The 22399-nt window shown below is 47.1% G+C and overlaps 1 protein-coding gene across 13 annotated transcripts in view; it reads left to right on the plus strand.

Annotated features, from left to right (window-relative positions):
- Positions 1–4636: 4636 nt before the first annotated feature.
- The window catches only part of ATF6 (activating transcription factor 6), a 221644-nt gene continuing 203881 nt past the window's right edge, over positions 4637–22399 (plus strand). For 7 of the 13 annotated variants that reach the window (XR_012226426.1, XM_073557961.1, XM_073557957.1 and 4 more), the window contains exons 1-3: positions 4639–4895; positions 14742–14818; positions 15076–15163. Coding sequence is in view for 11 of the 13 variants with exons in the window: in XM_073557961.1 (XP_073414062.1) it covers positions 4802–4895; positions 14742–14818; positions 15076–15163 (259 nt within the window). In the remaining 2 variants the exon portion in view is untranslated. Of the gene's footprint in view, positions 4896–14741; positions 14819–15075; positions 15164–22399 lie in introns of all 13 variants that reach the window. The other 6 variants (XR_012226425.1, XM_073557955.1, XM_073557962.1 and 3 more) reach the window with 3 other exon arrangements.

Below are 22399 nucleotides of genomic sequence, written 5' to 3' on the forward strand. Positions count from 1 at the left end.
TCTACCTTGTCATGTTGGCAGCTTAACAGAACCTTTTGGCCAAAACAAAAGCTGATGGCTATGTTTGTGATGTGGTGTTTGATGCGAACTGTTAATGTGTGATCTGTGAGGACGTGGAGTTTTTCCAAGAGTGGGTGGTGGGACTGTGGAATGTTCACGGGGTGGAGGCGGAGGTGAAGTAGAGCCTGGGCAGAGTTTCAGGGGGCCCAAAAATTTTGCCAGTATGGGACCTGAAATTCCTGGTAGCAGCCCTGGTCCCGGATACAGAGGACAGTCCTGGATTTGGGTCTACGCTCTGCAGTTTCAGGCACCTGCTGAATGTCCCTCACTGCCACTGCCCACTTGACATCCCCTCCTGATAAGGTAGACAAAAATGGTAAATGAGTGTGCATTGGCATGTGGCTAGGGGCGTGGACAAAATTTTTAGCTCAGACTGCACATAATTTTCCCATTTTTCTGATCTTCAAATGTCAGGAGGTATAATTGTGTGTGCATTGTACACGATGGGAGTGACAGTGCAATCCCTGTAAGGCTCAGATCACACTGGGCGCATTTGCTGCGTTTTTATGCTAATTTTCAGCTGCATTTTACAGTATCAGCAAAGCCCAGAATCGTATCTAGGGGGGCAGCAGGGGCAATTGCCCCGGGTGCAGCCGGCAGGGGGGCGCAGTCGGGCCGCCTAATGCGGAGGTCAGCATTTTCTCCCCCGGCGGCTGCGTTCTGCCTCCCCCCGGACTCGGAGTCGGCTGTTCTCTGTGCCGGCTGTCAAGAAGCTGTGCGCACCGGCTCCCAGGGAGCAATTGTACTGGCGTCTGCACAGATGCCAGTACAGTTGAAGCTCTGACTGCCGGGTCAGAGCGACGTCAACAGTGTGATCAGGTCATGTGATCACACTGCTGACGTCACTCCCCGGCGCCCAGAGCGAACGCTGATGGTTAGTGTGCTCCAATGTGGAGCTGAAGAACCACCGAAGATTAAGCAGGGGGAGAAGGGGGGATTCATAATGTGTGGGGGGATTTGGAGGGTGGATGGGGGGATACTTTATGTGTGGGGGATTTTGAGGGTGGACTGGGGGATACTTTATGTGTGGGGGGATTTGGAGAGTGGAATGGGGGATACTTTATGTGTGGGGGATTTTGAGGGTGGATGGGGGATACTTTATGTGTGGGAAGATTTGGAGTGGGGAAGGGGGATTTAATGTGTGTGGGGGATTTGGAGTGGGGATGGGGGATTTAATGTGTGGGGAGATTTGAGGACACAATGAAGAGTATGTATGTATGAGGGCATGTATGAGGAAACAATATGGGGGAGACAGTATGGGGAGCGAACGGGTAAATGTATGTGGACACAGTGAGTAGCGATGGGAAAAATGTATGTGGACACAGTATGGGGAGTGAGGGTGATGGGATGTGTGCAGACACAGTATGGGGAGTCAGGGGTATGTGTGAGCAGACAGTATAGAGAGTGAAGGGGTAAATATATGAGGAGACAGTATGGTGAACAGGGAGGACGTTAGAGGAGACAGTATGAGGAAGGAGGGGAATAGTGTGAGGTGACAGTATATTGCAGATATTTTAATTTAGGAGCATTATCATGACACTTCTGTCTTTAAGACATCGTGTGGAGATTTGCTGCAGAAGACCGGAGAAGTTGGAAGTCTGCAGAGACGAGATGTGGATGAGAAAACTCATCATGGGGTCTGGACAAGAAGAAGGAAAGAAGGAGAAGGACTCCAGAGATGACATTATCAATCAGGTACCTGGATGTAAATGTTATTTGTGATACTGACTCCTTCTCTTGTTTTTATTTAGGTTAGGAACATTAAAGGGGTTGTCCAGGTTTGTGCTGAGTCTGCAGACATTCTATGTGACTGCAGACTTCTGAATTCTCACAGTGCTCACTGCACGCTGTCAGGATTCTCTTGTGCCGGTAATTTACATACATGCGGTCACGTGCTGACTAGACATGTGTGACCTTACTCAATGAAAATGAACAGAGCGAGGCCGGGCACGTCCAGTCGGAATGTGGTCAGAAGTATATAAATCACATACTTGTGCTGACATGACTGTACATCGGCAAGGGAGAATCCTAAGGGTATGTGCACACGTAGTTTTTAGTCTCTGCGGATTTTGTAGAGAAAACCGCAGGAAATCCGCAGGACAAAGTGCTGCGGTTTTTCTGCGGTTTATCTGCGGATTATCTGCGTTTTTTCTGCGGTTTTGCCCTGCGGTTTTACACCTCATAATGGATGAGGTGTAAAACCGCAGCGTTTCTGCACCAAATAATTGACATGCTGTGGATTGTAAACCGCAGCAAAACCGCGCGGAAAAAAACGCAGCATGTGCACAGCTTTTTTTTATTTCCATAGGAAATAAAGGTACTGTACAACGCAGCAAAATCTGCTGCGTTTCTGCAGAGCCAAAAACGCTGCAGAAACGCAGCAGAATCCGCAGCGTGTGCACATACCCTAAATGTGTGCAGTGCATTCGTTGTGAGAATTCAGAAGCTGCAATGTCAGGATTCAGCTCTGCAGGTTCCAGTAGTCATCACATGGACACTTCACTCATATGCGATTTTCATACTTATGGTCCTGTGACAACGAGCTTCTCTTCCTGCTTCTCTCAGTTTTTCACTGAGCATTGAGAGCATTAGGGAGAGCGGCTGGTGGGTACATGATTAAGTGTGCAAGTCACATGTGTGCTGGGGGGGGCGCCGAACCAAATTCTTGCCCCGGGTGCCAGAGAGCCTAGAAACACCTCTGGCAAAGCCTATCGGATTTCAGAAATCTCATGCACACACATTGGTTTTTGTCATCATTACTTTGTGCTTTGCTTGGTTTTTTGGACATAGAGCAGGACACATTCAGCGTTTTTCGCTCATTGACTTGAACAGGTGGTGAAAAAACTGCACCAAAAATGCAGAATCATGATTTGCAGTGTCTTTTGTGCCAAAACCTGACTCTTTGGAATAGGACTTTTTTCAATAGTAACCTTTATCAGCATGCATAAGACAAACCAACATGCCAAAACTGCAAAAAACGAAGCAAAAGAGGCAAGTTTTTGTTTTTTTTTGCAGCTTAACTGCCAAGAGATCAGGTTTTGCTGTAGAAAGAAACCGCTGGAAAAACGCCTAGTCTGAACTTAGCCTCACGCTAAAGCTAAGTGCACACGTACCGGAACTCTTGCGGAAATTACCGCGAGAATTCCGGAATTCCAGTCCGCGGGAAAATCGCATTTTAAATTCTGGCGATTTTCCCGCGGAAAAACTAGCATTTTGCAAGCGTATTTAGCTTGCAAAATGCTAGCGTTCTCCAAGCGATCTGTAGCATCGCTTGGAGAACTGATTGATAGGTTGGTCACACTCGTCAAACAGTATGCGTATGCCTATGCGGCCTCAGTAGTAAAAGATAGAATGTAAAAAAAAAAAAAAAAAAATACTGTTATTCTTACCTTCCGACGTCCCGCGCAGGCGTTCCCAGTAATCCTTTGCGAAAATGCCCGCGATGACGTCCGTTCTCGCGGGATCGCGACGTCTCGCGGTAATTCGCGATGACGTCGCACGAATGACCGCGAGACTTCGCGATCCCGCGAGATCGGACGCCATCGCGGGCATTTTCGCAAAGGATTACTGGGAACGGGAGCGTGGAGAGAAGCGGGAAGACTGCGCGGGACGTCGGAGGGTGAGAATAACAATATTTTTTATTTTATAATTCTATTTTTTACAGGGGTATGGTACCCAAAGCCCGGAGGACAGTCTCCTCTCCTCCGGACCGTGGGTACCATCCGCAATTGTTCTGCTTACTTTCCGCATGGTGTGCACAGCCACATGTGGGAAGTAAGCGGAACAATGCATTCCTATGGGTGCGGGATCGCCGCGATTCCGTAAAATAATGAGCATGTTGCGTTTTTTACCGCGAAGCGATTCCGCCGCGGTAAAAACCGCAGCATTAGCACAGCATTGCGGAATCCCATAGGAATGCATGGGATGCTTATTTTTCGCGTTTTCGCGGCAAAATCGCGCGGTTAAAACTGCCGTGGAAACGCGAAAAAAACGCCACGTGAACTCAGCCTTAAGGCTGTGTGCACACGTAGCGATTTTTAAGCGTTTTTGCAGCGATTTTCGGCGCGAAAACACTGCGAAAACGCTTAAAAATCGTGTACAGAAAGCACGCCATGCATTCCTATGGCATTCCGCACATGCTGTGCTAATGCTGCGCTTTTTTCCGCGGCGAAATCGCATCGCGGAAAAAATCGCAGCATGCTCATTCTTTGTGCGGAATCGCAAAGAATTGCCGCGATTCCGCACCCATAGGAATTCATGAGAATCGCTTACTTCCCGCATGTGGCTATGCCCACCATGCGGGAAGTTAAGCGTCTCATGTGTGGTTGGTACCCACGGTGTGGAGGAGAGGAGACTGTCCGGTTTTTAGTAAGCGTTTTAAAACGCTACGTGTGCACATAGCCTTAGGAGAGAATTCTTACAGCGGATACATTATCGAACGTCTCATTCATTAATGACAGGAAAATGACTGAGCATGCGCGGCAAGGTGGAGTCAGGCGTGGAGCGCACACTGTCACACACATAACGCAGCCAATCAGAGAAGAGCAGCTGCTATAGGCCCCGCCCACACCGCCCGGGGTGGGTGTGTGTCCGCATGTTGTAACCCGGGTGACATACCTTCTCCTGGAGCATGCGCGTTTGTGCTCGTCTTGACCTCGTCCGGCTCCCGTAGTTCGTCACTCTGTGATGGTTAGACAGACGTGTATGTAGTTAGTAGTAGCCAGTGCGGAAACAAGGCGACATGACAACCGAGATACACAGCAGGATGTTCAACGGAGTTCGGGGCCCTGGGCCCGGCGGCGGGGATGGTTCGTCTCTGGACGGACTAGACTGGGGTAAGCAGGGAGGGAGCCATAGCGCTTCATGCAGTGTGAGGCTCTGGTGTCTGTGGTGAATGTATTTATGTAGCGTGTATCGTGAGTGATTACATCAGGGGCTCACCCGGTGTCAGTGACGTCACGCTCAGACTGTACCGGAGCTACCAGAGGGCCCCACGGTCCCGGCATGTGGCGGCGTGCAGGTCACTACCCTGGGACTGCCGGGGTCTGCGGCACCTTCGCGGTGACTGCGGGGTCTGCGGCACCTTCGCGGTGACTGCGGGGTCTGCGGCACCTTCGCGGTGACTGCGGGGTCTGCGGCACCTTCGCGGTGACGCCGGGGTCTGCGGCACCGTATACAGCTTACATCACATCTGAGTATTGGGGTGTTGTCACCCAGGAGTAATCACCATCACGGCCAGTATGCCTGGGTCAAGGTACTGAATGCAGAGGAGTGATGCGAATCAATCCTGCATGTGCTTTTTTTTTTTTAATACCTTTTATTTATTACATAATTCTGGGCCATTAAAGGGTTTAAGTCAGAAGATTCTTGTTTTGTGTGCTGCAGAACGGCGGCCGCTGCACATTCAGGCTATGTGCCCACGCTAGCATTTTTAAACGCTCAGGAAACTGATCCCCTTTCCCAGAAAATGCCCGTTTTATTTCTGCACGTTTCTTGCGCGTTTTTTGCACAAAAGCCGTGCGTTTTTGACGCGTTTTTTGACACGCGTTTTCTGGGAACATTGGGGGAATGCTAAAAACGCTCAGCAATGCGGAAATTAATGAGCGTTAAAATGAAATTAAGTGATTACTGAGCGTTTAAAAACGCATGCATTGGCACAAAAGCCAAAAACGCATGCACATTAATGTGAAGCTTTTAAGCGTTTCTGCAGCATCTGAGCCGGCACAAATGCTGCGGAAACGCTTAAAAAAACGCAACGTGGGCACACAGCCTGAATGACTTGCATTTTGCAGTTCTGTTCCATGTTTATATTAATGGTGCAAATATCATATTATCGGTGTCGGCCCCCACGATCTGATAATGGTGACCTACAGTTGTGGCCAAAAGTATTGACACCCCTGCAATTCTGTCAGATAATACTCAGTTTCTTCCTGAAAATGATTGCAAACACAAATTCTTTGGTATTATTATCTTCATTTAATTTGTCTTAAATGAAAAAACACAAAAGAGAATGAAGCAACAAGCAAAACATTGATCATTTCACCCAAAACTCCAAAAATGGGCCAGACAAAAGTATTGGCACCCTCAGCCTAATACTTGGTTGCACAACCTTTAGCCAAAATAACTGCGACCAACCGCTTCCGGTAACCATCAATGAGTTTCTTACAATGCTCTGCTGGAATTTTAGACCATTCTTCTATGGCAAACTGCTCCAGGTCCCTGATATTTGAAGGGTGCCTTCTCCAAACTGCCATTTTTAGATCTCTCCACAGGTGTTCTATGGGATTCAGGTCTGGACTCATTGCTGGCCACCTTAGAAGTCTCCAGTGCTTTTTCTCAAACCATTTTCTTGTGCTTTTTGAGGTGTGTTTTGGGTCATTGTCCTGCTGGAAGACCCATGACCTCTGAGGAAGACCCAGCTTTCTCACACTGGGCCCTACATTATGCTGCAAAATTTGTTGGTAGTCTTCAGACTTCATTATGCCATGCACACGGTCAAGCAGTCCAGTGCCAGAGGCAGCAAAGCAACACCAAAACATCAGGGAACCTCCACCATGTTTGACTGTAGGGACCGCGTTCTTTTCCTTGAATGCCTCTTTTTTTTTCTCCTGTAAACTCTATGTTGATGCCTTTGCCCAAAAAGCTCTACTTTTGTCTCATCTGACCAGAGAACCTTCTTCCAAAACGTTTTAGGCTTTTTCAGGTAAGGTTTGGCAAACTCCAACCTGGCTTTTTTATGTCTCGGGGTAAGAAGTGGGGTCTTCCTGGGTCTCCTACCATACAGTCCCTTTTAATTCAGACACCGACGGATAGTACGGGTTGACAATGTTGTACCCTCGGACTGCAGGGCAGCTTGAACTTGTTTGCATGTTAGTCGAGGTTCTTTATCCAACATCCGCACAATCTTGCGTTGAAATCTCTTGTCAATTTTTCTTTTCCGTCCACATCTAGGGAGGTTAGCCACAGTGCCATGGGCTTTAAACTTCTTGATGACACTGCGCACGGTAGACACAGGAACATTCAGGTCTTTGGAGATTTACTTGTAGCCTTGAGATTGCTCATGCGTCCTCACAATTTGGTTTCTCAAGTCCTCAGACAGTTCTTTGGTCTTCTTTCTTTTCTCCATGCTCAATGTGGTACACACAAGGACGCAGGACAGAGGTTGAGTAAACTTTAATCCATGTCAACTGGCTGCAAGTGTGATTTAGTTATTGCCAACACCTGTTAGGTGCCACAGGTATGTAACAGGTGCTGTTAATTACACAAATTAGAGAAGCATCACATGATTTTTCGAACAGTGCCAATACTTTTGTCCACCCTCTTTTTTATGTTTGGTGTGGACTTATATCCAATTTGGCTTTAGGGCAATTCTTTTTGTGTTTTTTCATTTAAGACAAATTAAATGAAGATAATAATACCAAAGAATTTGTGTTTGCAATCATTTTCAGGAAGAAACTGAGCATTATCTGACAGAATTGCAGGGGTGTCAATACTTTTGGCCACAACTGTATCCTTGGATCCACTGATTGGACAACCTCTTGAAGCTTAAATTTGTGACAGTGAATTAAACATTGCCAATAATCAGAGGGAAGGGTCTGAGGGGCTCGGGCTTCCCAGGCAGCTGTTTTTAATGGACAGTGAACAGTTGCTGACCTGTATCTTTTTCTCAGTGACTAAATATAACCTCAGTCTGTCGTATCGTAGTAGTGATAAAGCTCTGGGAACAGGGGAGATGCATACCTGCCGGACCTCTGGGTACGGGTTCACAAGGCTATTGTTCCAGTTAAATCAATGTACTCCTCAACAGGACCCATGATAGATTAATGGTGGCTGCTGGTGTCTGCCATGCATCCGATCAGTCAGTCCATCATGAGCGGAAACGGTGATGACCGGGAGGCATCAGTGCAGTATGACGTTCACCACTCCTATGAAGATGACGAGAATCCTTTCTAAGTGAAGCCAGCATTATGCTTATCCCTAGAACAGATGGGCGGCTGGGCCCCTTCTGGGTTTACTCTGCGCAGTGCCACTTCTGACCCAGAGCTGTACAGGCGTCCAGCTGCAGAATGTGCTGAGAAAATACCTTTAGCCGCACAGCCCCTTCGTTGTAGGTGCCATGGATCACAGATGCTGGGAAAGCCACTTTAGCCTCTATGCTACAGATCAGAGCACATTTTCAGCTGTGGATCACCTATAATACAAATGGCAGACAATGACTAATGTATTTTTTTCTCTATTACACAGCTCTACTGTATTTCTAGTTTTCTTTATAATAGAAAACCCAAAAACGGCAATCAAAAAGGAGATGCGTCAGTACAATATAGATTCCTCCATCATATGTCAATACAAATTGTAAAGCTTTGAGAAAGGGAAGTGTCAGTCTGCTATTTGGAGGGGCCATGACTCTCCAGTAAGTGTCTCATCCCTTTGGTTGCTTCCATGCACAGCGCTGTACTTTATATGCATGGTATTACCAGCTGATCGGTTCGGTGCCAAGAAGTCCACATCCATGCATCTAATAGTTCTCACCTCTCCTAAGAATGGGCTGTGTGTTGTAAGATGCCACAAACCTCCCATTACACATTCACAATACAGGATTGTAGGCCAAAGCCACTGAATTTCATTGCATTGCCTTACTACTGTGTATGGGGCAGTTCTGCAGATGTGGAGGGGAAGAAGCGCCAGGCATGCTGGATTTTATCACTTCTGATCTTTTATCCCCACATATGAAATCTGTGTGTAGCCACATGTGAGGAAATGACCTGTTGGCCGAAGAGTGGTCTGAGGTGTATGAGCAAGGGAAAGGGAGGATGGAAGAATTGGGGTGGGGGAGAAGGTGGCGAATGAGAACAAGTAAGAGTGTGGGAGAAACATTGCTCCATGCCTTCCATAGTAACCTCATACCGGTGGACCAAAGATGACAATCATATAAAGTCTATCCCATTGCTGTTCAATATATATATATATGTATGTGTATGTATGTGTATATATATATATATATATATATATATATATATATATATATATGATAAAACACTCCGGGATCGCCTTTGCTGGGGTCAAAGGTCACGTGCGTTCAGCGGGAAACTCAGGCGCAGAGCTGGGAGTCGAGTATAACTGACACTGGGTCAGGTTTATTAAAGGTGAAAGCAATGCAAAAGGAAATAAAACATAAAACAAATCCTTGCCTGTCCGGCACTAACTAACCAATGGACAACCTAACTACCAACTGGCGGGCTTCTCCCATCCAGCCAAACCACAGTTGCAGTGGGCACTGATTTCACTCACGTGTGTCTCTCACACAGACAGGCTCTCTGTGTTCCCAGGCTGAGACACTCACACAATCACCTGGCATCCTTTTATATCCACCTCCCATTATTCATTAGCAAGCAGGTGCGATACTGACCAGACTAGGCCACATAGGAAAGGAATCTGGGCGAGATATACCTGCCCTCATCCACTATTCCCACATGATTCTCACATATCCCCCCCCCCCCTGCTCAGACCACTCCGGTCGAGCAATGACACCTGCCAAACAGTGCACTCGGGACAGGGCATCTGCATTTCCCATCTGTACCCCTGGGCGGTGCTGCACCGTAAAAGTGTAGGCCTGCAGGGCAAGGAACCACCGGGTCACCCGGCTATTCTGTTCCTTGTTCAAGTGCATCCACTTGAGAGGGGCATGGTCAGTGATCAGCCTGAACTTTCGGCCCACCAGGTAATATTTGAGGGCCTCTAGAGCCCACTTAATGGCGAGGCACTCTTTTTCTACGACTGCATACCTTTGCTCGTGTTTATTCAGCTTCCTGCTGAGATAGAGGACTGGGTGTTCCACTCCGTCCCTCACTTGTGAGAGTATGGCCCCGATACCGGTATCAGAGGCATCCGTTTGTACCACAAACTCGCTGCGGAAGTCCGGAGTCACCAGTACGGGCTGAGAGCAAAGTGCCCGCTTTAGGCTGTGGAAGGCTTCTTCAGCCGCTAAACTCCATTTAATCATGACGGAGTCTTTCCCTTTTGTAAGATCCGTCAGGGGGGTAGCGATGGCTGCAAAATTTGGTATTAGCCGGCGATCCCCAGGAAGGCTTGCACCTGCTTCTTGTTGACAGGTTGTGGCCAGTCCTGAACCGCCTGAATCTTATCAACCTGGGGTTTAACAACACCCCTCCCAATTACATACCCCAAATACTGGGCTTCTTCTAGCCCGATGTGACATTTCTTGGGGTTCGCTGTTAGACCTGCCTCCCACAGGTCGTCAATCACAGCTTGTACTTTCTGGAGATGAGTCTCCCAGTCCAAGCTGTAAATGACAATGTCGTCCAAATAGGCCGAAGCGTACTGCCTATGTGGCCTCAGGACTCGATCCATCAGTCTCTGGAAGGTCGCCGGTGCTCCGTGCAGTCCAAACGGCATATACACATACTGAAATAGACCTTCCGGCGTAGCAAATGCCGTCTTTTCTCTGGCAGCCTCCGCCAGAGGGATCTGCCAATACCCCTTTGTTAGGTCTAGGGTCGTAATATACCGGGCTTTTCCTAACCGATCTATTAACTCGTCGACCCGGGGCATAGGGTAGGCATCAAATTTTGAGACCGCATTGTTTCCTGAAGTCATTGCAGAACCGGATGGTGCCGTCCGGTTTAGGAATTAGCACAATCGGGCTGGACCAAGCACTGTGCGATTCCTCAATGACACCTAACTCTAACATTGCCTTCACTTTTCGGGAAACGGCTTCACGGCGCGCTTCCGGGATTCGGTAGGGCTTTACGTGAACTATGACACCAGGTTCCGTTACGATGTCATGTTTCATAGCGTAGTCTGCCCGGGTTTTTCTGAGAAAAACTTTTGGTTGTCAAGTAGAAACTGCCTGACCTCAGTCTTTTGCCGCTCCGAGAGAGTCTCTGCAACCCGTACCTCCGGTACGGTATGCGAGCAGATGGGACGGGCCAGCTCCGCTGACAAGGCAGACCGATCTTTCCAGGGTTTTATCAGATTTACATGATAAATCTGTTCAGGTTTCCGTTTACCTGCCTGGTATACTTTGTAGTTTACTTCACCAACTCTTTCCTTAATCTCAAAGGGGCCCTGCCACTTTGCCAGGAACTTACTGTCCACCGTGGGGACCAGGATCAACACCCTATCTCCGGGGGCAAACGTACGGATCTTGGCGCCCCTATCATAGATTCTTTTTTGGGCTCCTTGAGCCTGTATCATGTGTTCTTTGACGATAGGCATAACAGCCGCAATACGGTCCTGCATCTGTGTGACGTGATCTATCACTGTTTTAAACGGAGTGACCTGACCCTCCCAGGTTTCTTTTGCAACGTCTAACAGTCCGTGAGGACGTCGGGCGTACAATAACTCGAAAGGCGAGAATCCCGTGGAAGACTGGGGTACTTCCCTGATGGCAAAAAGCAAATACGGAAGTAAATAGTCCCAGTTCTTCCCATCCTTGTCTATCACCTTTCTCAGCATCTGCTTCAGAGTTTTATTGAACCGTTCGACCAACCCGTCTGTTTGAGGGTGATACACGAATGTGCGTAACGGTTCGATTTGTAACAATCGGCAGAGCTCCTTCATTACCCTGGACATAAAGGGGGTCCCCTGGTCAGTGAGTATCTGTTTTGGTATACCGACCCGACTAAACACATGCGCCAGTTCCTTGGCAATCGTCTTGGTGGCCGTGTTACGCAAAGGGATGGCCTCCAGGTAACGAGTGGCATAATCCAAGATGACCAGGATATGTTGGTGTCCACGTGCAGACCGTGGAAGGTGCCCAACTAAATCCATCCCAATCCTCTCAAACGGGACTTCAATAATAGGTAGGGGTACCAAAGGGCTACAGAACCGGGGCTTAGGTGCAGAGGCTTGGCAGTCAGGACAAGACTCACAATATACACGAATATCGTGATGCATGCCTGGCCAAACAAAACAGTGTAATATCCTTTCGGTGGTTCTCTGGACTCCCAGGTGACCTCCCATCACCTGTCCGTGGGCCAGGTCCAGCACCTGCCGCCGGTAGGGTTTTGGCACGACTAATAGTTGCACCGTATCTTCCCCCTTTTTCTCTATCTGATAGAGTAAATCATTCTCCAGAACCATGTAAGGATATGCCAGCCTAGAGCCAGGTTCTACGGGTACCCCATTTATCACTTTTGCATTTGTCCTAGCCTGAGAGAGGGTAGGATCCTTTATTTGCTCGCTTTGGAAGTCATCTTTCTGAACTTCTAAATCCGGCAAACGGGGAGGTGGACGGCTGTCGGCCTCCTCCTCTTCCCCGGTCTCCTCCGTATCACCCGCCATGACTGAAAACGGGAACTGCAGGTCATTTCCCGCAGACTCTTCCCCCGAGTCTTCCGGGGAGACCTCTTCCAGGGGTTCGGGACCCACACGCGCCCTGGGAGAAGAATCATGTACACTATTACCCGAGGGCATCAACTGATTCTCCCACAATTGCCAGAAGTGGGGAAAATCCCGGCCCAGGATAACATCATGCAATTACGCCGGGACGAGTCCCACTTTATGTTGCACAGACCCATAGGAAGTAGTAATGCATATGACTGTGGTGAGGTACGAACAGGTGTCTCCATGCACACACGTTACAGAAAATTTGTCTGATGGTCAAGTCGGGGCTGACACCAGACTGGCCTTCACCAGAGTCACCACACTTCCCGAGTCTAACAATGCCACCACATTTTTGCCATCAACAGTTAAATCACACAAGTGTTTTTCCACATCCTTTTGACCGGCATTCACACTCACTACCCATGCAACCATAGACATGCGGTTTTTAGAGTCTGTGACGTCGCACTGCATGGGTTCAGTAGTGACCGGACAGTTCGCAGCAATATGTCCCATCTCTTGGCAGCGGAAACACCTAACGGGCCCCTTGCTTAGACCATAGTTCGTTACTCTCGGCCTCGCAGTGCGGGCAGTCCCGTTTTCTTCCCCCACTGTCTTAGGGATTTTTCCATCTCCCCTACTCCCTGGAACAGTCTTACCGGTTCCACGTGGAGATGATGAAGAACGAGGTGGGGTAGCGTCGTCTCGGAGTCCTTCCGCCACGGAGTAACGTTCAACCAGATCCACCAGTTGATCTGCCGTCGTAGGATTTCCATGGCTTACCCACTTCCTCAGGGCTGGCGGTAGAGCTCTCAGGTACTTGTCCATGACGACTCTCTGGATTATCTCTGGCGCTGTCAACACCTCGGGATGTAGCCACTTCTTCGTCACGTGGATCAGGTCGAACATCTGGGACCGCGGTGGTTTATCCGGCTGATAAGTCCATTGATGCACTCTCTGTGCACGGACAGCAGTCGTCACTCCCAGCCGGGCCAAGATCTCGGCTTTCAGTTTGTCAAAGTCCTGCGCAGCTTCAGGTTCCAAGTCATAATACGCCTTTTGGGCCTCACCGGAAAGAAACGGGGCAATCAGGCCGGCCCATCGTGCCTTCGGCCATTTTTCTCGCACCACCGTCCGTTCAAACGTGGTCAGGTAGGCCTCGACGTCATCTTCGGTCGTCATCTTCTGCCAGTACCGACTCACGTGAATCACTCTCGACTCGGCTTCCAGGTTAAGCTCCGGTAAGCTTGCCAAGCGTTGCGCCACCTGCTGGAGAAGCGAACGATCGGTAACTGTCATGTCCACCAACTCCTTCAGCTGGGCCATCATCACCCGATTAGCTTCTTGCTGGACGGCGGTGGACTGTACCAGCGCTTTCACCACGTCCTCCATGCTCATGCTTGCAATGTGATGCCCGCGTTCTCCACCACAATGTGATAAAACACTCCGGGATCGCCTTTGCTGGGGTCAAAGGTCACGTGCGTTCAGCGGGAAACTCGGGCGCAGAGCTGGGAGTCGGGTATAACTGACACTAGGTCAGGTTTATTAAAGGTGAAAGCAATGCAAAAGGAAATAAAACATAAAACAAATCCTTGCCTGTCCGGCACTAACTAACCAATGGACAACCTAACTACCAACTGGCGGGCTTCTCCCGTCCAGCCAAACCACAGTTGCAGTGGGCACTGCTCTCACTCACGTGTGTCTCTCACACAGACAGGCTCTCTGTGTTCCCAGGCTGAGACACTCACACAACCACCTGGCATCCTTTTATATCCACCTCCCATTATTCATTAGCAAGCAGGTGCGATACTGACCAGACTAGGCCACATAGGAAAGGTATCTGGGCGAGATATACCTGCCCTCATCCACTATTCCCACATGATTCTCACAATATATATAGATATTGTGACAGTTTTCCTTGATAATCCCCAGTATAGAGAGCATTGTTCTCTCTCCTTTTTTTTTTTTTTTTTTTTTTTTTTTTTTTAAGCAAAACTGTCCTACCATTGGTCAGTGTAGCCCCTTATCATCCATATTGTCCAGTCACTGTGCATCTCCAATGACAATGGGAAGCAGGATGCCCATATTATCAATTAAAGAACCCCCACTTTTCATTAGGCGGGAAAAAAAAAAAACCATGATGCCCTGCCAGCAAGGCTTTTTTTATTTTATTTTTTGAGACATGTAGTATAAATATGTTGAGGAGTTACTGTGTTAGTGCCCAGTAGTATAACTTGGTTGTTCTGATCCCTATGTTAGATCGTAGTGACAGGTTGTCTTGCTGGTTCTTTGGTTGCAGTGCACACTTCTAATGTACGGTGTCTTGTTATTTTTATCAGATTCTTCATTGTTCGATGAACTGAGCGACTTGATAGATGTTGAAGACCTCTTTGAAGATGGGAAATGCAATGCCTATGTAAGTATTAGGACTGGTGCCATTTTTATATAATGAAATTACAAGGGCCTTAATTGAACGTCATTACTTGAATCCACATTTAATGATGTTTCTACAGACTTGAGGTCTCTAACATTTAATCCCCTTTCTTTTTACAATGTTTGTCCTAGAACAAATTATTAATTTTTAGCTGATGTGACTGCCAACAGATATGTATCATTGCAGAAAAACTTTGATTCTTTTTTTTTTTTTTTTTTTTTTTTTTTTTTTATTTGCAGGAGACCTATCTAGATGATCTTGATATTACAATGGATCTGACGTCCTGGAATTCTTATCCATGGGCTGTTTCTGCTCAGCAATTTACTGGTAAATTTTACTGAGATATATACGAGTTTAGAAAAATAAAAAGGCAGAAGGTAAAGTGAACTTGAGAGCTGATACACGCTGCGTGATTTACTGGCTGCATGTTCTCAGCCACTTATATCTGATTCAAATACTGCTGCGTTTCATGGAACAACATAGTTTAAAAGTCGCTGCTTCTCCCTGTCAGTGGCTTGACAGGTGTCTCCCTATACGAGCAATCCAAGGAAGCCGGTGGGAATAAGCTGCCAGGGACCCACCTTTCCAACTGGGCTTTTAAAGGCTTCTTGTCTTTCTCTGAAACACCGCAGTGTTTGAGTTAAACATTCCTGGCTGAGATCATGCAGCCAGTGTTGGATACATGCTGCTCGTGGACCAGACGGCATGTATCAGCTGGCAGGTTCACTTTAAGAAGCTCAAGTTTTATTGCATTAAGCATTGATCCTCTAATAGCAGAGACAGGTAGGTAAGGAAAGTCCAAGCTAAACACTTATTGGACACTTTTAAAAAGATATATTTGCCAAAATTCTTAGATTTTATTTCATTCCTCCCTGGTTATGATTACCAGAAAAACATTTTGCCTCTTGGGAAGTTTGGTGGGCATCTACTACTGACAAGGGGAGGTCCCCTTGAATCAGCTAATATAGTTTGCAAGAGCTGAAACATCATGGAGGCCTGGCAGCTCCTAACTTATTTTCCTTAATGCCTGGCTGATCAGTTGGTGTTTGCCTATTGGTGGACATACAGCTCTGGCAAAAATTAAGAGACCACTACACAGTTTTATAAAAATGAGCTTCTTTACATGTCTGACAACCATTCCACTCCTGTGTCAGTTGAATTCTAACCAGAGTACACCTCATTCTACTTAACCCCGTCACTACCAAGGGTGGTTTGCACGTTAATTCCTGGTCCAATTTTTACAATTCTGACCACTGTCCCTTTATAAGGTAATTACTCTGAAACGCTTCCATGACTCCCGGTGATTCTGACATTGTTTTCTCGTGACATATTGTACTTCATGTTAGTGGTAACATTTCATTCAAATAACTTGCGTTTATTTGTGAAAAAAAAAACGGAAATTTGGCGAAAATTTTTAAAATTTCGCAATTTTCCAACTTTGATTTTTTTATGCCCTTAAATCACAGAGATACGGCACACAAAAAACTTAATAAATAACATTTCCCACATGTTTACTTTACATCAGCACAATTTTGGAACCAAAATTTTTTTTTTGTTAAGAAGTTATAAGGGTTAAAAGTTGACCAGCGATTTCTCATTTTTTGCAACACCATTTTATTTTTACGGACCACATCACATTTGAAGCCACTTTGAAGGGTCTATATGATAGAAAATACCCAAAAGTGACACCATCCTAAAAACTGCACCCCTTAAGGTGCTCAAAACCACATTCAAGAAGTTTATTAACCCTTCACGTGCATCACAGGAATTTTTTTGAATATTTGAAAAAAAAAAAAAAAAAAAATGAACATTTAACTTTTTCACAAAAAAAATACTTCAGGTTCAATTTTTTATTTTACAAAGGGTAACAGGAGAAATTGGACGCAAAAGTTATTGTGCAGTTTGTCCTGAGTACGCCGATACCCGATATGTGGGGGGGACCACTGTTTCGGCGCACGGCAGAGCTCAGAATGGAAGGAGTGCCGTTTGACTTTTTTAATGCAAAATTGGCTGGAATTCAGATCAGACGCCATGTCACGTTTGGAGAGCCCCTGATGAACCTAAACAGTGGAAACCCCCCACAAGTGACCCCATTTTGGAAACTAGACCCCCCCCCCCCCAAGGAACTTCTCTAGATATGTGGTGAGAACTTTGAACCCACAAGGGCTTCACAGAAGTTTATAACGTACAGCGGTACAATTAAAAAATCATATTATTTTCACCCCCAATTTTTATTTTCCCAAGGTAACAGGACCTTAAAAGTTATTGTGCAATTTGTCCTGAGTACGCTGATACCCCACATGTGGGGGTAAACCACTATTTGGGCGCATGGCAGACCTCAGAAGGAAAGCAGAGCCATTTGACTTTTTTGGCTGGAATTGAGATCGGACACCATGTCGCGATTGGAAAACCCCTGATGTACCTAAACAGTGGAAACCCCCCACAAATGACCCCATTTTGGAAACTAGACCCCCCCCAAGGAACTTATCTAGATATGTGGTGAGAACTTTGAACCCACAAGGGCTTCACAGAAGTTTATAACGCCTGGGCGTGAAAATAAAAAAATCCGTATTTTTTCCTCAAACATGATCTTTTAGTCACCAATTTTTTTATTTTCCCAAGGGTACCAGGAGAAATTGGACCCCAAAAGTTGTTTTCCAATTTGTCCTGTGTACGCTGATATCCCATATGTGGGAAAAAGCTACTGTATGGTCACACGTCGGGGCTCGGAAGGGAAGTAGTGACGTTTTGGAATGCAGACTTTGATGGAATGGTCTGCGGGTGTCATGTTGCCTTTGGAGAGCCCCTGATGTAACTAAACAGTGGAAACCCCCCACAAATGACCCTATTTTGTAAACTAGACCCCCTAAGGAACTTATGTAGATGTGTGGTGAGCACTTTGAACCCCCAAGGGCTTCTGTTTATAACGCCTGGGCGTGAAAATTAAAAAATCATTTTTTTCCACAAAAATATTTTTGCCCCCAATTTTTTATTTTCCTAAGGGTAACAGGAGAAATTGGACCCCAAAAGTTGTTTTGCAATTTGTCCTGAGTATACTGATACCCTATATGTGGGGGTAAAACACTGTTTGCGCACATTGCAGAGCTTGGAAGGGAAGGAGCATCATTTGACTTTTTCAACGCAGAATTGGCTGGAATTGAGATCAGACGCCATGTTGCATTTGGAGAGCCCCTGATGTGCCCAAACAGTGGAAACCCCCAATTCTAACTCCAACCCTAACCCCAACACACCCCTAGCCCTAATGGGAAAATGGAAATAAATACATTTTCTTTTAATTTTATTATTTTTCCCTAACTAAGGGGGTGATAACGGGGGGTTTGATTTACTATTTATGGCGGTTTTTATGTTTGGCAGCTGTCACACGCTAAAAGACGCTTTTTATTGTAAAAATAGTTTTTGCATCACCACATATTGAGAGCTATAATTTTTCCATATTTTGACCCACTGAGTCATGTGAGGTCTTATTTTTTGCGGGACGAGTTAACATTTTTATTGGTATCATTTTCGGGCACGTGACATCTTTTGATCGCTTTTTATTCCGATTTTTGGGACGCAGAATGAACAAAAACCAGCGTTTCATGAATTTCTTTTGGGGGGTGCGTTTACACCGTTCCACCTGCAGTAAAATTGATAAAGCGGTTTTATTCTTCGGGTCAGTACGGTTACAGCGATACCTCATTTAGGTCTTTTTTTTATGTTTTGGCGGTTTTATGCAAAGAAAACAATTTTATATAAAAAATAATTATTTTTGCATCACTTTATTCTGCGAGCTATAACTTTTTTTTTTTTTTTTTTGCTGATGATGCTGTATGGCGGCTCGTTTTTTGCTGGACAAGATGATGTTTTCAGCGGTACCATGGATATTTATATGCATCTTTTTGATTGCGCGTTATTGCACTTTTTGTTCAGCGGTATGATGATCATTTTTGCTTCGTTTTTTATTTTTTAAGGGGTTCGCTAAAGGGGTTATCTAATGGGACAGGTTTATAGGGTGGGTCGTTACGGACGCGGCGATACCAAATATGTGTGCTTTTATTGTTTTTTTTTTTTTTTTTTTTAACTTTATTACATTGTCCCAGGGGGGACATAACTGTCATGTGACAGATCGCTGAACTGTCACATCACAGATCAGCGATCTGTCACAGGCACTGCACAAGGCTTCATCGTGCCTGCGGTTTACAGGCACTGAGGAAGCCAGCTCCCTGCAGGCCCCCGAAGGTCCCCGTCGCCATCTTGGATACGGGGACCTGCAGGGATGGAGCCCCCCACAGCAGCGCTGCACATTGCGCTGCTGTGGGGGGCTCAGGGAAGCACGGAGGGAGCCCCCTCCCTGCCGATGCTTCCCTTTAACCCCCGATCAGCTGACACCCGGCCGCGATCAGCGGCGCTCACCACGTGGGCGCTGCTGATCGCTATGACGTAATATTCTGTCCATGGGAATTAGGTCCAGGGTCACATCGATGGAATATTACGTCCATTGTAAGAAAGGGGTTAATGTGCTTCTGATTAGGTGATCACCTGAACCAAATATTATTTAACGAAGGAAAGTATGAAAAATCTTACTGTGGTGTTCACAATCTTTTTGCGATAGGACAAGCAGGATGGAAAAACAAGTGCTAGTAATATCCCAAAAGTAATAGGAAAGAAAAAATAACTTGTAACTATGCCAAATGAGTTGAAAAGAAAAGTTTTGAGTGAGGAAAAGAAGGGCTCAATTCTGGCTTTACTAGCAGAGAGATGCAGTGAACGCCATGTTGCCTCCATCCTTAAAATTTCTGAAGGTATGTGCACACGGTGCGGATTCTGCTGCGGTTCCGCAGCGTTTCTGCAGCTGCGGGTCCACAGCAGATTCTGCTGTGTTGTACAGTAGCTTTATTTCCTATGGAAATTAAAAAACGCTGTGCACATGCTGCGGATTTTTCCGCGCAGTTTTGCTGCGGTTTACAATCCGCAGCATGTCAATTGTTTGGTGCAGAAACGCTGCAGTTTTACACCTCATCCATTTTGAGGTGTAAAACTGCAGGGCAAAACTACAGATAAACCGCAGGACTTTTGTCCTGCGGATTTACCTGCGGTTTTCTCTACAAAATCCGCACACCAAGAAAACTACGTGTGCACATACCCTAAGACTGCAGTCCATTACAACAAGGTCAAGCAACAGACATTGGGGACAACAAAGCTACAAACCGGCAGAGGGCGAAAACGACTCTCCATTGACCGGGATGACCGTCTTATTCGAATGTCACTCAGCAACCCGCATGATGACATCAAGTGACCTACCAAAGGAATGGAAAATGGCAGCTGGGGTGAAGTGCACGGCAAGAATAGTTCATAACATAACATACTCCTAGAGGCAGGGCTCAAGTCATGTAAAGCTAGAAAAAAAGACTTTCATCAATGAGAAGCAAAGGAGAGCCAGGCTCAAGTTTGCCAAAGACCATAAGGATTGGACCATAGAGGACTGGAGTAAGGTAATCTTCTCTCATGAGTCTAATTTTCAGCTTTGCCCAACACCTGGTTGTCTAATGGTTAGGGTACCGTTACACCTAGCGACTCACCAGCGATATGACGCGGTCAGGATCGCTGGTGAATCGCTAGGTGGTCGCTAGTGAGCTGCCACTCAGTCAGATCTCACCAGCGACATCGCAGGGGACGGGGATCGCTACTTACCTGTCAGACGCGGCGGTCCTGCGTCCTCCCGCCCGGCTCCACGCGTCGCTCGTCGTCACAGCAGGAAGCGCCGCAGGAAGTGGACGACGAGGAATTGTCCAGGAGCTTCTCGCGCGATAAGCGATAATCAGTGGGGGAGCCGGTCGGAGGTAAGTATCACATGTAGCAATATCGCTGTAACGTCACAAAATCGGTGACTTTACAGCGATATTGCTAGCGATATCACAGTGTGTAACGGGGGCTTTAGACGGAGACCTGGAGAGGCATACAAGCCACAGTGTCTTGCACCCACTGTGAAATTTGGTGGAGGATCGGTGATGATCTGGGGATGCTTCAGCAAGGCTGGAATTGCAAAGGACGTATGAATCAAGCCGCATAAAAAGTTATCCTGGAAAAAGAGTTACTTTCTTCTGCTCAGGCAATGTTCCCCAACTCTGAGGACTGTTTTTTCCAGCAGGACAATGCGCCATGCCACACAGCCAGGTCAATCAGTTTGTGAATGAAGGACCACCACATCAAATCCCTGTCATGGGCAGCCCAATCTCCAGACCTGAACCCCATTGAAAACCTCTGGAATGTAATCAAGAGGAAGATGGATAATCACAAGCCCTCAAACAAAGAACTGCTTAAATTTTTGTACCAGGAGTGGCATAAGGTCACCCAAAAGCAGGGCAAAAGACTGGTGGAAAGCATGCCAAGACACATGAAAGCTGTTATTAAAAATCATGGTTATTCCACTAAATATTGATTTCTGAACTTAAAATATCAGTATTGTTGTTTCTAAATGATTATGAACGTGTTTTCTGTGCCTTAGTTGAGGACTGCAAGCACTGCATTTTTTTATTTTGACCATTTCTCATTTTCTGAAAATATATACAAAATTTATTGCTTGGAAATTTGAAGACATGTCAGTAGTTTATAGAATAAAAGAGTAATTTACATTTTAGTCAAAAATATACCTATAAAGAGAAAAATCAGACAAACTGAAAATGTTGCAGTGGTCTCTTAATTTTTGCCAGAGCTGTATATATTAACATGACGAAGACTGTGGCTAGAATATTCTGAGGGGATCGGAAACTCCACTAGTGTCATCTAGGGTGCCACTCTGGTTTAGTCCTCACCTTCCACATTACATTCTCTTTCTGATGTGGTCCTTTAGGCGAGACACGGTGTTGAATACATTTTCCAGGACGTCCCCCTGTCAGCACCATGGAGGACGTCCTCCTCCTCCTTACAGGGACAGGAAAGCACACGAGAGGTTAAAAGGCCCCGTCCCACCCCTTTCCCTCAGTGTCTTTCCTGTCCCTGCACGGAGGGACATACGAGAGGAGCAGGAAGATTACCTGAGGGCGCAGGGGGATCGGGCGGCCGGTCCAATCCTTCCCCCTGTCAGGATGCCCAGGGCCGACACTTTCCGGTGGGGAGTCCCTCTGCCCCAAAGCCACGAGCAAGACGTCGCTCCTGGAGGAAGCCGCTCCTCCCGGTGGAGGCTCTCGGCTCCAGGCCGCGCGGCAGTCGCCCGGGTCCCCGCAGGCAGCGAGCGATGCCGGCGCGACATACAGACCGCGCGGCGGTTGCAGCTGGAAGCGCTTGCCCCGCACACAGCCGGCGGTGTGGGCGCCGGTGAGAGAGATCCCGGGGCAGCTGGAGCCGGGTCCCCGCAATGGGCGCCGCCATTGCAAGACGCTCGGTGGGTGGGGCTTCAGAACAGGAAGCGGAAGTGACCGGCGCGCAGCGATGACGTCACGCGCCGATTTGAAAACAGCGCGCCAGCAGCCTGGGCACGCCAGCAGCTCGCCGCATCAGCAGCTCTCACCGCACGCCAGCAGCTCACCGCAGACCAGGAGTTCACCGCACTCTAGCAGCTCACCG

Source organism: Dendrobates tinctorius, unplaced genomic scaffold, assembly GCF_039654945.1.
Source record: "Dendrobates tinctorius isolate UK_male_01 unplaced genomic scaffold, ASM3965494v1 ptg000012l, whole genome shotgun sequence".
NCBI lineage: Eukaryota > Metazoa > Chordata > Amphibia > Anura > Dendrobatidae > Dendrobates > Dendrobates tinctorius.